Source organism: Leptinotarsa decemlineata, unplaced genomic scaffold, assembly GCF_025532065.1.
Source record: "Leptinotarsa decemlineata unplaced genomic scaffold, Ldec_3_MD MMD2_P_RNA_scaffold_2, whole genome shotgun sequence".
Taxonomy (NCBI): domain Eukaryota; kingdom Metazoa; phylum Arthropoda; class Insecta; order Coleoptera; family Chrysomelidae; genus Leptinotarsa; species Leptinotarsa decemlineata.
In genome coordinates this window covers 20,940,040-20,955,483 of record NW_027412529.1, presented here as the reverse complement: position 1 = coordinate 20,955,483, position 15,444 = coordinate 20,940,040, and the positions used below count along the sequence as shown (strand labels likewise).

The 15,444-nt window shown below is 33.1% G+C and overlaps 1 protein-coding gene and 3 non-coding genes across 8 annotated transcripts in view; 3 read left to right on the top strand and 1 right to left on the bottom strand.

Annotated features, from left to right (window-relative positions):
• CASK (peripheral plasma membrane protein CASK) overlaps window positions 1-15,444 on the bottom strand; it is a 624,590-nt gene that overhangs the window by 434,943 nt on the left and 174,203 nt on the right. For all 5 annotated transcript variants that reach the window (XM_074185376.1, XM_074185387.1, XM_074185391.1 and 2 more), the window contains one exon: window positions 2,599-2,717. In XM_074185376.1, coding sequence (XP_074041477.1) covers window positions 2,599-2,717 — 119 coding nt within the window. The remainder of the gene's footprint in view (window positions 1-2,598; window positions 2,718-15,444) is intronic.
• On the top strand, window positions 8,886-8,958 carry TRNAR-ACG (transfer RNA arginine (anticodon ACG)). The gene has a single exon. It is a non-coding gene; the product is annotated as a tRNA-Arg (tRNA).
• Window positions 9,158-9,230, top strand: TRNAR-ACG (transfer RNA arginine (anticodon ACG)). The gene has a single exon. It is a non-coding gene; the product is annotated as a tRNA-Arg (tRNA).
• Window positions 9,430-9,502, top strand: TRNAR-ACG (transfer RNA arginine (anticodon ACG)). Its single transcript has one exon. It is a non-coding gene; the product is annotated as a tRNA-Arg (tRNA).

Below are 15,444 nucleotides of genomic sequence, written 5' to 3'. Positions count from 1 at the left end.
AAAATCGCCACACAAACGCTAAGTAAAAGTGTAGCAGATTCTTTGATATATCTATGTAAAGATTTATTACTGCCTGAATTCCAAGGAGCGGAAACAACTGCATTGTTCGCCCGTTACTTCAATGATTTATTCGACATTTTCAATGCAAAAAATAGATTTGCTAAATATAATTATAAAAAACCTTTCTCTCCTGTAACGAGTAAGCAATTTTTCGACTATCTTGACATTATTAAGAAATATATATTGCATCTGTCTACAGGAAAAGTTGAGGTATTGAAATCAAAGAGAAAAACTGGTTTTTTAGGATTTCTTATTTGTATAGAGAACCTCAAAGGCCTTTACAAATCTTGTGTCAAATCTGGAAAACTGAATATATTCTAACTTATAAATTATCCCAGGATCATGTTGAATTGTTCTTTGGAGTAGTTAGAAGTCGTGGGGGATTCAATAACAATCCAACTGCTAGACAATTTGAGGCAGCTTATAAAAGGTTGATAGTTCATTCAGAAATAAAAGGGAAATTCTTTGAACTTAGATGCAACCTCGATATTATTTTGTAACAGTGGTCGAGTTACCATCAGTGAGAATGGGGAAGGTCTTTCTTCGACTACTGACCAAGCAATATTTGAGAATAAACTGAGTGAAGACATACGAGCGTTGGATTTTCACCATTCTTCTACTTGGTGTTTAACAGATTATGTTAATGATATTGTCTGTTATATGGCGGGTTATGTGTCGAGGAGCCTGGAAAATATTGTTTCATGTTTTAGATGTAAGTCACTTTTATTTGATGAAAATGATGAGACTACCTCTACACCTACACCTACACCTCGAAACCTCACTAAAGCATCAAAGTTAGTAGTAGAAGTTTGTGTTGTTGCTGAAAAGTATTTTAGATTTTTCCATAAAACTAACAACATATTCAGTAATAGAATAAAAAAACTTAATGAATGTTTTGGTGAATAATACTCTGAAAAACATGCCACCAAAAATATATGATTATTTTGGTGATCACTTGTATGATGAAGATGCCATTGGTGGTCATTCATTGCAGCTATTGAAACTGATTTTAAATAAATATTTCAACATTAGAATTCATCATGAAACATCCTCTAAATTAGATTCATCAACAAAACAAGTTAGGAGTATATTGACAAAAACTGTGTTGTTTCGAAATCAATAAAACTCTTAGAAACTTCGGAGAAGTTGAAAACCCAAACACCAAACTGTAATCACTCGCACTCGACGCCCGTTTCACTAACCAAGTTAGCGCTAACTTGGTTAGCGAAACGTATGTAGAGTGCGAGATTCCAGTTTGGTGTTTGGGTTTTCATCTTCTTCGAAGTTTCTAATTTCAAACAACTATTTCTGAAAAATATTTCCATTCATATTATCGAGTGGGTTATTTATCAAAATTATTGGGTAATTGATTCAATATGATTATATAATACTATATAATTGTAAAAGGTTAATTTTTAATTGACTAGTTTCAATTGTGAACCGACACTATTTTTCATATAATATTATTCGGTATGGATTCATGGATATATTTATATTTGGTTCCTTTTCAAATTGTAATAATTTTTTTTATTGTTGTTTATTTTGTATTGTTTTATTTGTTTCATTACAGTTATTCTTTGAACTCGAGTTGTTTAATTTACAATCCTACCTCAGAACAAGAAAAAGATACCATCTGAGATGCAAACAAAGACTTCCTCTTCGTGCAGGAAGCCGAATTCAAGCTTTTTCGAAAGCCTTATGAAGTTGATATAGTTGCAAAATATATCTGGTGATAGCACAAAAATAAATAGTTAATGTAAAATCTAACAATGAGTTTTGATTTCAAAGAGAGGCAATGACACTTTTGATGATTTTCGTTGTTAGAGAGAGAAAGTCTGCTACGACAAAATAATGGTGAGTTACAGAAAATTAGACAGTCAAATTGTAAATTGAATCAAAGGGTGAATATTATCTTCTTACTAATTACTTTAGTAACCCATCTACTCTTGAAATTATAAAGAAATACCGTTTTGTGATTGTCATTTTGTACCTTCAATATGATAGAACTAGAATAGATCAAAATACTCAATTCAAAACATTGTCCCTTTTTCCTCATTTTTTATTTATCAATTTTCAACAGTTTTTTAAAAGAACCGACTTTTTCGAGTAATTATATTTATTTCGAAAACAATGAAGTTTTTCTGTAATTGATATCGGAAATATCTATAATCTCTAACAATAATTGATGAATAGATCTCTGAAGTTTTCATAAGTATATAACATTTTGCATATTTTCGTTTACATTGCCCATATTGAATTTATTGCGTGCGCCACTGTCGTTGGAGGGTATGTTACAAGTCTATCGCAAGATTCCTCCTTCCCCGTAACCCGCTCGCCAGCGAACCGAGCGGCTTCAAAACATTATGTGTTGAAGGTATTGGTTTGCCGAGTCCATTTATTTTTCTACGTCCATGTGTGAAAGACCCATTGCAAAACTTTTTTACAGTTAACTCATTTCGCTCAAAAATAAAAACAAAATTGAATATAAAATGAACTTGTTATCAAGGGATATCATAGAAATAGTTTCGGTATACTCACCTCGAGGAGACAATGAAGTCGGGTGTCCTCCAGAAGAGCGAGAAGATGTGCACGTTCGTGAGGCTGGGTTTCCTGAAGGCAGTTGATGTCGTCCAAGGAATCGATAATTGACGATACCGCTAAAAATAATATTGACCAAATCAACAATTTGACATTACAAATACTCTGAATATAGGCATTGGTTATCAATTTAGCTAGAGGATGACAGAAATCAATACAAAAAATTGAATTGATGGATTTTGCGAAAAATACCGAAAATGTTTTTCTTCACGACACATTTCAATGTAAAATAAAAATCAACATACAAAAAACACAATAATAATAATTGGTTTTCATTATTTTGGTGGAGTTTATAGCTTACGCTACCCTACTACTCAACCAAGAATGAATTGTAATAAATTATTAACGAACAGCTTTAATTTTTCATATATCTCATATATATGGCTTCATCTTCAGAAACTGTAGGAACTGTAATAATAACTGCACTCTCATCTCTTTTCTTCAGTCTAGTAAGGTCTAAACTAGAATATGTATCTATCATTAATATGGGATCTCATTTATAGTCAATCCTCAATAACCATCAAAAAAGGTTCTAAAATTCCTATGCTTCCAGGTTAATGGAGATTCTCCTTCAAGAGGCTCTGGTTACATGAATATACTACGCAGATTCGATTTGGTATATTCAGAAAAGCGCAGAAATCAAGCATCCATCATATTTCTACATAAGCTATTGAATGGTGAAGTTGACTCCCCTGTACTATTATCACAAATAGATTTTCATTTACCGAGATTGGAGTCTAGATCAAATATCACTTTTAAGTGCGAAAGAGCACAAACAAATATTATGTCTAAAGTTTCAATTAACGCGATGTGTTCAAATGCCAAAAAATTATCAAATATGTGTGACACTTGTAACTGCACTTAGAGTGAATTATAAAATGAATCTCGAGTACATCTATAAGCAATTTGGGAATCAATCATAGATGTAGTCTTTTTCTTTTTATGTTGTATCCATACTATCTTTTGTATGCTGTAACACTGTTACTATACTTCTAATTATATTGTATATGCTATGCTTTAAAAATTGCCTTGTAAATGGTTTCTTTTGTGCAATAAATGCAATATTATTATTATCTCCGGTTCGTGCACTTTTTGTTGCTACTCGTGTCCACTGTTGTAAGGGTAGCCATAAACGGCAAGATCCTGTGGTACAAACATATGAGAATTAAGAGGCGACGTCTGAAAAAGAGCATTGTAATCAATAGCGCTCAATTGGAGATGAGGATACAACAGGATTAGCTGTACCATCACATGCCATGCTGGTGTTATATAGTTGTGGAGATCACAGTGTGCGGGTAGTTGGTCATGAGGCGGAGATATGTCTATAGACTGGATCCCCGCAATATCTTTCCAAATTTGCACATTTTTCCTCTTTTGTAGTTCTACTGGTATGATATTGAAACTGCTGGTGCTTAGTTTGCCCCTTCTGTATCCTTAGATGAAATATAGTCTGATTTACTTTCATGTCCATTTTGATAATTTCCAATAGAAGCTGTAGAGAAATATGTTCTATCGGAAATTTCAGTTATATCACATCAATTTTTGATGCGAAACGAAATTTCGTGAAGAATTCGAGAAGGGGAAATTGTTCCAAGAATTCATGCAGCGTTTCCTCTCTGCATTGCAATGCTGAATCATTGTTTAAATAATAATCTTGCTCTTGAATCTTCCGTTACTATGATGAGTTGTTGAGCAATATCTTTGAAAAAATCGGAAGCAAAGGAATCAAAGCGAAAGAATATTTTGACGCCGATTGGAAAGAAAATATATTGATCTTTCATTCAATTGTAGTTCCGAAGTTTACGACATAATCTGCAGCTCCACCAACCGGTTTCGAAATTGAATCAAGAGTCAGTTAAGGTATCAATACAGGTGAAGTCCCATACCGAAGGGCATCCATGTCTCTAAGGAATGAGAGACATTTCCTCCTGATGTTTTCCGTCATATTGGTTGACTTCCAGATGTTTATTCAGAGAAGGGACATTGGCTGTTGACAATGCACGTTCAATTATGTCATTCACAGAATAATGCCGAGAGAAGCGTTCTGCACTAAATTCACAACTGAGGCCATGAGCACATTGTCATATTGTCATGAAAAATAGAACCACATCGACATTTGTAATTAACAATGGCAACTGCGTTTAGCCAGGCGCCAAATTCCTTAGTTGTTATAGCTTTGAGATGAACCTTAACTGCACAAGTGCAAGGATTTTCCTGTAGTGCTTGTGTTTTGTCTTAAAAAAAAATGAATTCTGTAGATAACTAAGCGTTTCAATTCATATCTGTATTCTGTTCTGAGCTTCTTAAAAATGCTCAAATTCTCCACTTTTTTTAATCAGAGGAAATTCATGTATCGCAAGATAAATTGTCACGTATTTGCCTAAGAGAGTATCATTAAAACATGACACTGACGATTTTATAATTGAGTAACCTTTTTGCAGAAGAAAAATCGAATAAAAAGTTTTTGAGGGCCATAAGATAGTGAGTTGTAGAGCAAAACTTCAGTCTGAAACATACTCTGACAAATTACATTCCGATTGATTTCGAATGGCGCCCTTTTCATTTTCTCGATGTTTCTTTTACCGATACATCTTCACTGAATAGTTGGTGGTTCGGAAACCTTGATATTCAAGTTTACGAACAGAGTATAATAAACAACGTGTGTGCCAAAATATCGAAAATTTTCAATAGGATTTGGTGGCACAATGTTTCCTGTTTACCAAAAGAAGAAATATATATGTATATATATATATATATATATATATATATATATATATATATATATATATATATATATATATATATAATATATATATATATATATATATATATATATATATCAATTTTTTTCACAAGCACTGAGAAAGTTACAATATTGAAATTAAGCTGACGTTTTGTACTACCAAAAAGACACTTAGCCAGTAATTTATTTGGTTGACCCCATGGTTGGAAGGGGTGGAAAACGCAACCCCTAAAATTTATTTCCAATGTAACTTTTTGTCTTATTATTTGTTTCAAACAAAATATTCTAAACAAAAAATGTCTCTTGGGTTTTTTGCCCAAAATAAACCAGTTCGCAGCAAAAAATTATTTTAGGAACAACTACAGAGATACATCGTTATAAATGCGAAAAAACGAAACTAATCTATCAAGTAGGTCGCTATTAGCGTCATACCAATTAAATTGGTATGACGCTATCAGTTTGTGAATTTTCGAAATTGAATTAATACTAATTGTGTGTTGTTGTTCTGTTCTTAATTTGTTACTTTAATAATTCACTTTTTATTGAAATGGCATACACAAATGAGGAAATGGCTGATATGCATTACGTTTACGGTCTGTCGCAGGGGAATGGGTTGGAAGCTTCTAGAAGATATGCTGAAATGCTTTCTGAAGACGATAGAATTCACAGACGAATGTAGTTGTTCTCGGGACAAGATTATTAATTTTCATAATTACCACATATGGGCTGATGAAAACCCTCACGCTATTGTCGAAACAAACCATCAAGAACAGTTTTCTCTTAACGTGTAGCTCGGAGTTATTGAAAATGATTTAATTCGGCCTCATTTTCTACCTCCTCGATTAAACGGCGAGGCATACGTTCAATTTTTGAAAGAAGTGCATCCAGTACTGCTGGGATATGTTTTTTATGCATGATGGGGCTCCCGCCCATTTTAGTCAAGTAGCACGTCAGTATTCAACTGAAACATATGCAAATCAGTGGATAGGTCGAGGAGGGCCCACAGAACTTGCCCGCTCGATCTTCGGATCTCATTCCTATCGATTTCTCTATTCGGGGCCATGTACAGCATTTGGTTTATCGTACTCCTGTTCGCGATGTAGAGGACTTAAGAAACCGCATCATCGATGAGTGCAGGGTAATCAGAGAGACTCCAGGAATATTTGAGCGAATACGTGGCTCAATGCGCCGACGTCTAGACGCATGCGTAATGTCTGAAGGTAGACATATTGAACATTTACTATGGTGTGTGTTTTGTTATTAATAAATTAGTTTTGTTTATTACCCTTCAATCGTTTAATGCAGGTACTAACACATCGACATTTGTAATTAACAATAGCAACTGCGTTCAGCCAGGCGCCAAATTCCTTAGTTGTTATAACTTTGAGATGAACCTTAACTGCAAGGATTTTCCTGTAGTGCTTGTGTTTTGTCTTTAAAAAAAATTAATTCTGTAGATAAAATTAACATCAGTCAAGGATTCCAAAGATTCCCCAGATTTCATAACTTTTCAAATGAATGGAATCGTCAATACCAGAAAAGAAATTTAATGAATCGGAATGAATCAGATGTCTAATACTATTTCAAAGAGAGAAAAACTAGCAAAGCAAGTAGAAGCTTTTTGTTTGCTAATACGATTTAGATTCACCGGAAGCGAAGCTTGAAATCATAATCGTTTTTGAAATGATTATTGGTGATTTTCGATACTTCGAAAAATCTTGAAGCCAAAGATTTTTCTGAAAGCTGTGCACCCAGCAGTCTATTTGTGCCTACTTATCGTTCTTATTCTTGGAGTTTCACTGTTGAATTTTTTTCTTATTGATGCTCCTTGTGAACCCAAAAAAAATATTTGGAGAATTTTGATAAGAGATCCTGGAGGTATGAAGGCGAAGGTGAAGGAATACAAAAAGGTCCTGAATACAAAATGTATTCAGGACTCCAAACAATTCGATTGAATACGATTATGTTTGTAGGAATCACACACGTGTTAGGAATCACACGATAAAAGGTAAGACCCTGTTAGTCCTTAGCTCTCACAAGTTTCGACTTCTGAGGTTTGTCATTCGTAGGGGTGAGACAGCTAGTTAACGAAAAAAAAAACATCTGATTTAGTGTTCAGTTCCCCAGCAGCCCCCTACGACTAATGAGGATAGGATTTGGACTGCTGAACCGGAAACCTTTGTTGAAAGTACACGGTGCTATGACATATTTTAACATTGACTAATGAATCAGCAGCAAACATCCCCGATGATTTGGTATTCTCTTCAAAATGCAATTATTCTGTTTCAGATATGCTGAATGAGCATTCAGTGTTTCAGATGAGAGATTTTCATCGAGCAGAAATGTTTAATCGCCCAAAAGTTCACTAGAATTCTGAGTAAGGGGTTTTTTTCATCAAATGAATTTTAACATCACATTTTGTATTAAAAAGCCGAATTTCTAATTTAATTTGGACTCAGGACATATAACAATTCAGTTTCTATCTAATTTCTTGACTTTATTTTTTGACATTTTTTATTTTGGAAAATTACATATGTGATTATTATATAGTATCACTTCAAATATATGAATGTGTCAAATTGATAAATTTTGAGAGGATGATGAAGATAAAATTCAATAATATTTTCCTCAAATAAATATATTAAAGTGACATTTTTCACAGGCGTTGACATTTTTGTTGACATTACCAATGTCACTTTTTAATATATGGTACCAAAACTACCAAAATTTTGGTGAGACTACAATACAAACAGCTTTGCATCAAGACCCTATTCTGTATAATTTATTGGGAGTTTTGTTTTCTTATCTATTTTCAACAGACGAACAATTACTTCTACATATGAGTTACATTTGTTCAGGTACTCGGTTTCATAACGTTACAATTGGTCTCAACACATAACTATCAAAAATATTCTTTTTGTAATTCTGCCGCCATCACACAAGTGGTGACTGCAGAGGCTGATTCTTCGCAATAATGTTGAGCGAAAACTAATATTTCTTTTTTTATTTTTATATTCGTTTCGTGCAAGGTTCGTGCAAATAAAACTCTAGAAAACGATAATTCTGACCTTTTAACTGAATGGGGTAATGAAGTAAATTGTCGTTTTGGTAAATACCTCTTTTTTTTATCTCACGGACTTACACGGAATCAATTTTTACACGAAAACTCATTGAGTTACAACCAAAATCTGAAGAATAAATTAGTTGTTATTATTAAATGACAATATACTCCAGAAAAACTAATGATAATAGTTTTCACTATATTGATCTGCATGATACAGACATTCAAAGTGTAATTATAATTTACAAAAATACTTTTGAACAATCGATAAAAACCGAATTTTAAGTTTTATGAAAGTTTCGATAATACAAACATCTTTCATAAAATATCTCAAAGTATCCCCTGAAATGAAAAATTATAACTCATGATAAACTATTTATATACAACTACTACCTGACTACTGTTACGTCACTACACGTCAAGGGTCTTGTGGCGCAACGGATAACGCGTCTGACTACGGATCAGAAGATTCCAGGTTCGAATCCTGGCAGGATCGATTTTTACCTTTTTTTCGGTTTTTCTCGTACATCCGCATTACCGAAAAAGATAAAGATTGATTTTTTTTATATCATTGTACAATACCTAAAGATAGTTCACTTTACTACAATTTAACCTACTCTCTATATGTAATCACTCATAATAAACTATTTATATACATCTACTACCTGACTACTGTTACGTCACTACACGTCAAGGGTCCTGTGGCGCAACGGATAACGCGTCTGACTACGGATCAGAAGATTCCAGGTTCGAATCCTGGCAGGATCGATTTTTACCTTTTTTTCGGTTCTTCTCGTACATCCGCATTACCAAAAGAGATAAAGATTGATTTTTTTGATATCATTGTATGATGCCCAAAAATAGTTCACTTTACTACAATTTAACCTACTCTCTATGTGTAATCACTCATAATAAACTATTTATATACATCTACTACCTGACTACTGTTACGTCACTACACGTCAAGGGTCCTGTGGCGCAACGGATAACGCGTCTGACTACGGATCAGAAGATTCCAGGTTCGAATCCTGGCAGGATCGATTTTTACCTTTTTTCGGTTTTTCTCGTACATCTGCATTACCAAAAGAGATGAAGATTGATTTTTTATATATTGTATAATACCCCAAAAATAGTCTACTTTGCTAATATTCAACCTACTCTCTATGTGTTACCGTTTACGATATCAACATGTATTGACTCGAATTTGAATGCGATTCATTTGAGTTTTTAAGTCAGAAATTTTTCAATGATTCAATGGAAATTATCGGCCGGACCAGCTTCAATATTTCATAACTTTTCTGATACTATTTTTTGTTACTTGATCCTTCTGAATTGATACTTCACGGTACCATCTTGTTGAAGCTACATCTGTCAAATTACTTGTCATTTATAAATCGAAAAATTGTATACGATGTTGCTTTCAGGAACAGGTCTGATGGGTTGGTGTTGCCTCATTGAGTTTGGTGCGGAGTATATGGGTTAGATATAATGTATCTGAATCTATATGTTCGAATTTGATGAGGAAGCTGGCTTGTTGGATGGGATTTTTTACCATGGCTTGAAATTTATTGGTAGGAACTCTTGGTGATGTTCCAGATTTGCTGGATTATATGAAATCACAAGTTTTGTTGATGTGGATGTCATTAGGAATTGTTACCTTTTCCTGCTTTTTTGAAAATGATATCGTTGTTCGGGATTTTCTGTTTCATTGACGTTCGTGTTTTTCTGTTACAAATTGTGTTTTCGTGACTTTATAATACTATTCAATGATGTGAGCTCCTCTAAGTTTGAGGCTACTATTAGGGGTTGTAGATATTAGTGCAATTTCTGTTTTTATGCTATTACAAATTGTGTTTTCGTGACTTTGTAATACTATTCAATGATGTGAGCTGCTCTGAGTTTGAGGCTACTATTAGGGGTTGTAGACATCAGTGCAATTTCTGTTTTTATGCTGAAGATTTTCAGGTTATTTGATAAATCAGTAGTTCATATATCTGCTGAAAAATCGGTTTTCCGTTAACCACTTGTCTCCCTCCTACGAACGACGACTCTCAAAAGTCGAAACTTGTGCGAGTTGAGGTCTTACCTTTTAACGTGTGATTCCTAACACAGGTTGGACGATAAGAACCGGCCTTGCGGTTCGAATCACCGATTCACACAGCGGTCGATTGAGTGAGTGGCTACCGTCCCATTTGGAACCTTTGTTGAGTAATCGAATTTTGTTTCCGAAAATTGTGTGTTGGTTGAGTTGACGAATATTCGTAGATAGTGAAGTCGGTAATTCGTATAAATTACATTAATATTAATAATACTAAATTGATGGATGTAGCCGTTACTACGTAGTAGGAAATCATAATGAAGAAAAGAGAAATGAAAATTTGTTTTTTACCACTTTTATTTGTAACTAACGTTACTGCAGTTTCATCCTATACGGACATTTTCAAACGTATACAATAAACTAACAATGGTTCATTACATCTATTACAATAATAGAGGTACTTGGCTTGATTGAGTACCTGAATTTACAGTTTACAATGCGAATGTGTCAATTTACAAACCGGTAAGTAAACTTAATCAATTTGATCATTTAACAGGTTGCACCCGCAATGTTTATGCTTGTGAATTTCCAAGGATTCTAAATAATTGATTTTGTAACCCTTTCTTGCATAGTGCAAAATGCCAAGGAATGGTTTGAAACGTCGAATCATTTTTTCCTAGTCAGAAGGACCTTTCATGCTCAGCATACCGTTTTTGTAAATTTCGGCCACATTGTCTCACATAAACACTATTACACTCCGGACACTTAAGCTTATAAACTCCAAATTTCTCCAAATTCTCCACGTTATCTTTGGCATTGAAAAGAGAATTAGATGATCTGGCATGTGGTCTGAATGCCACTTCCACATTATTTTTTCTGAAGAAACCCACAATTATCTCTGTTCTTTTTCCAAAATATGCTAGAGTTACCCATTTCTTGATTTCTGGTTGTTTGACCTTAGGGTATATTACTCTGTAAGTAAATTTCCGGCTGTGTTTCCTGACTAACTTCTGGATAGTATCACACATAATGATTTCAACGCAGATACTGTCCAGAAGTTAGTCAGGAAACAAAGCCGGAAATTTACTTACAGATTAATATACCCTAAGGTCAAACAACCAGAAATCAAGAAATGGGCAACTCTAACATATTTTGAAAAAAGAACAGAGATAATCGCGGGTTTCTTTAGAAAAAACAATGTGGAAGTGGCTTTCAGACCACATTCCAGGTTATCTAATTTCCTTTTCAATGCCAAAGATAAGGTGGGGAATTTGGAGAAATCTGGAGTTTATAAGATCAAGTGTCCGGAGTGTAATAGTGTTTATGTGGGACAATGTGGCCGAAATTTCCAAAAACGATATGCTGAACAAGAAAGGTCCTTCAGACTAGGAAAGAATGATTCGACGTTTTCAAACCATTCCTTGGCATGCAACCACAAGTTTCCGAATCTAAACGATACGAAAATTTTGCAGTATGCAAGGAAGGGTTACAAACTCAATTATTTAGAATCCTTGGAAATTTACAAGCATAAACATTGCGGGTGCAACCTGTTAAAATGATCAAATTGATTTAGTTCACTCACCGGTTTTTAAATCGGCACATCCGCATTGTAAACTGTAAATTCAGTTATTCAACTCATTTTTCTAACGGGGTTAGAGTACCTAGAGATTTATTGATTGGACTCAAATTTATATCACTCATGAATTTTGTTTTTGTTGATGATGGGAAGTTGTTGATACTATTTTTCTTATAACTTTTAGATATTCACTCGTAAAAACCCATACAAAAAGTATCAAAATTGATAAATTCCAAAATTCCCAATATCTAATGAATAATCAAATTTATTTGAAAAACTTCCCTTTGAGGATTTGTGTTTACCAGAAAATCATATTTCATCTCCTTAGAATAACTACCACGTGAAAATAATTTATTTAATGACCTGTTTCTACTAGTAAATTGACTCTTTATCAGCTCTTTACATGCACTTCAATATAGCTTAGAATTAATCATCTGATTGGACTATAGGTAATAGCTAATGTTTCAGTTTAAAATTAAGAGTAATTTACCATTTTCATTTGAAGAAGGTATTGTATAACGAAGCATACATAATATAAAATCCAGGTTACTAGGCAGTCATCCAAAGAAATTTGTAGTAACAAACGTTTCGTCTACTACTACAGCAGACAACTTCAGGTGACGTTGACTGCAAAAACGAAGGCAGTATCTCTCAGCAACAGCTGACAGCAACAAATAACAACAATATTATGAAAACTGAAAAAATAGAGAACCTCACATGAAGTAAACATTTTCACTTGTCTCAATTCCATTTTCAATCTTATTTTTGATAGTAATGGTTGATAGTTATCTGTATATTATAAAAATTTATCAAATTAGAATCCAACCGAAAAGTAAAAATTAACGCTCAAAATTAAAATGGTTTCAAACCCAGTCCACGTTTTATGGCCTGCAAAAGTCAGTTTTTTAATAAAATCTTTTATATGTCGAAAACTATGAGACTCAGGTATAGAATATATTTAGAATGTGTTTTGTAAAAAAATATTCAAGTGGAGTGCCACAACGGTAATTGAAAAAATATATAATTCAGAGCTATAAACCACACAGAAAAGTTAATTCACTTCGATTCGTGTAAAATATTCATTAATATCGCTATGAAATTCTTTTGTGTATTGGTGGCAGATGAATTGAGACTATGAAAAGGTGCATTTCAGTGTACTCAGCGTTTGCACAGCATATTTCCAGATAAACAGCTATCCAGGCTGAAGTTTTTCATCCATTTGTGATCTAAAGAAAGAATGCTGTTGTATCGCATGTTTCTAGGGGAAAGGCAGGTTAGGTTCTCTTCTTTTTGTGAATCTTCGATAGTGAAATAGAGAAGTAAACAAATTCAATGAACGAAACAAAATATTTTCCAAACTACATATTGTTCTTTTGAAACGTGTAATCGACAGGTCAGAATAGAAGCTAGACACATAATTTCATCACTGTAATAATATTATTGTTCAATGTTCAATAATATATTTATTGAAGTACCTTCCACAGATATCTGTGATGTGAGTGAATATAATAATATGTTAAACCCCAAAAAATTACCACTCAATAAATCTGCCTAAATCGTCCTGGGAATTTGTATAGAGCCATAATTTTTCATTCTAAACAACTATTCTCTGTAACATTCTGAAGTATCATGACTGACAATGTATAATATCTGACGATAAAATAATTTTCGCCAAAACTTCTAGGCTGACTTGTCTTTAAAGAACTGAATTTTTTGAAATTCATTTCTTATCAACCAAAACCTAATCCCACTTCATTTGTCAATGTTACACGGCATAGTGTTTTGACAAGTTATTGTCTACAACTAATCCTAAATCTAAATGAATATCAAATAATTCTTATGGAAAAAATATAGATATCGAATTTCTAATTAATTTAAAAAATGTTCATTGATACATAAATATTAATATTTATTGAAAATACAGTCAGAAGGTAGAGTTGGGCAAAGATAAAATAAATCTTTATCATATGGAAAAGCTTTCAGAATTCCGCGAAGATTCCGTAACTATACATTAATGACACTTGAACTAACAGCTGAAAAATAATAATTTCTGTGGTCGAGGGTTTGACTAGATTTTCATGACATCGGGCTGTTAATCCCCTCAAAATTGGTAGTTTATCTGTCAAATTCCCACTTTTGAGCGACAAATTTAAAATTATTATAAAAAACGAAAATCGTCTTCATAACCTGAATTTGTTTGGTTACTATTCAGTGAATGGAAACCGGAAAAGAGATGGGATGGTAAATTATTATTCACATATCTGAATGTTTTCCAAAGAAATAAAACAAGTATTCGTCGTGTATCCATTACAGAAAATCGAAGAATCGGAAATTAGCTTTTAATTTTCCAGAATAATCTTTAATTTATCGTGTATCAGTCGGAAATATGGAATTACTCATAGTTTCCATTCCCATACGAACAGCAATAACCCTTAAAAATCAAATCTGTGCCAACTATGGCTCATCTTCCAACATGACTCGTTTTTAAACGTGGCCTCCTTTTATGGAAACTAAATGAATACATCTGATGGCCAAATTTTTGGTAAAAATGTTTTGTTTCTCCTCAATTCAGTATAGGTTGAAGGCTTATAGATATACTATAGAGAATAAGCATAATAAAGAAAAATAACCCTCTACTGAAAATACGGAAACTTTTTCATCATGTCTTTGGTGAGATTTGAACTGACAGTTCATCCCACTAAAACTAACCAAATTAGAAAATCCCAGGTTCCCTTTCTATCTACGTACGTATTATAATCAAAATGAATGCAATAAATCATGTTGTCAAGCATTATCATCTTTATAAATGAAGAACATTTTATAAAAACATTTTCGATATTGTTTCTCTTTGATTTCATGGAGTCCACTTGTTTTTTCGGATTGCAAATAAAAAAAAAACATTTTCTCTGAGTTTCAATATTTTTAAACTATATGCTACAGTATAAATAAGTTCTAATGGAATGTATTTTGATGGAAAAATAATATATGAGTTTTGCTATTTTATATCAATAATGACGAATTATTTGAAGATAAGTAAAAGAAACTAGAAAAGTCTAATTGAGAATTCAGTGCATTTGGAATGTAATTGCATTATTCTTTTTACTTTACATCGCATCATAAAAACCAGATTGAATATTGAATTACAAATTTATAGTCCAATCTAAGGTGCCATTGTTTTGGCGGTAACTGAAGTGTCACTACTGTATCGTTATGGAATATTGTGACTCAACACCAAATAAAAACAATAACCACCAGTATGTAAAATACTTTGAGCAAACTTTCAACATTTCAGATGTGTAAAAATTCGAAAATTTGAGTGGTGATTCACATGCCATTAAACATCACTGAAATGTTTATGAATAAATATC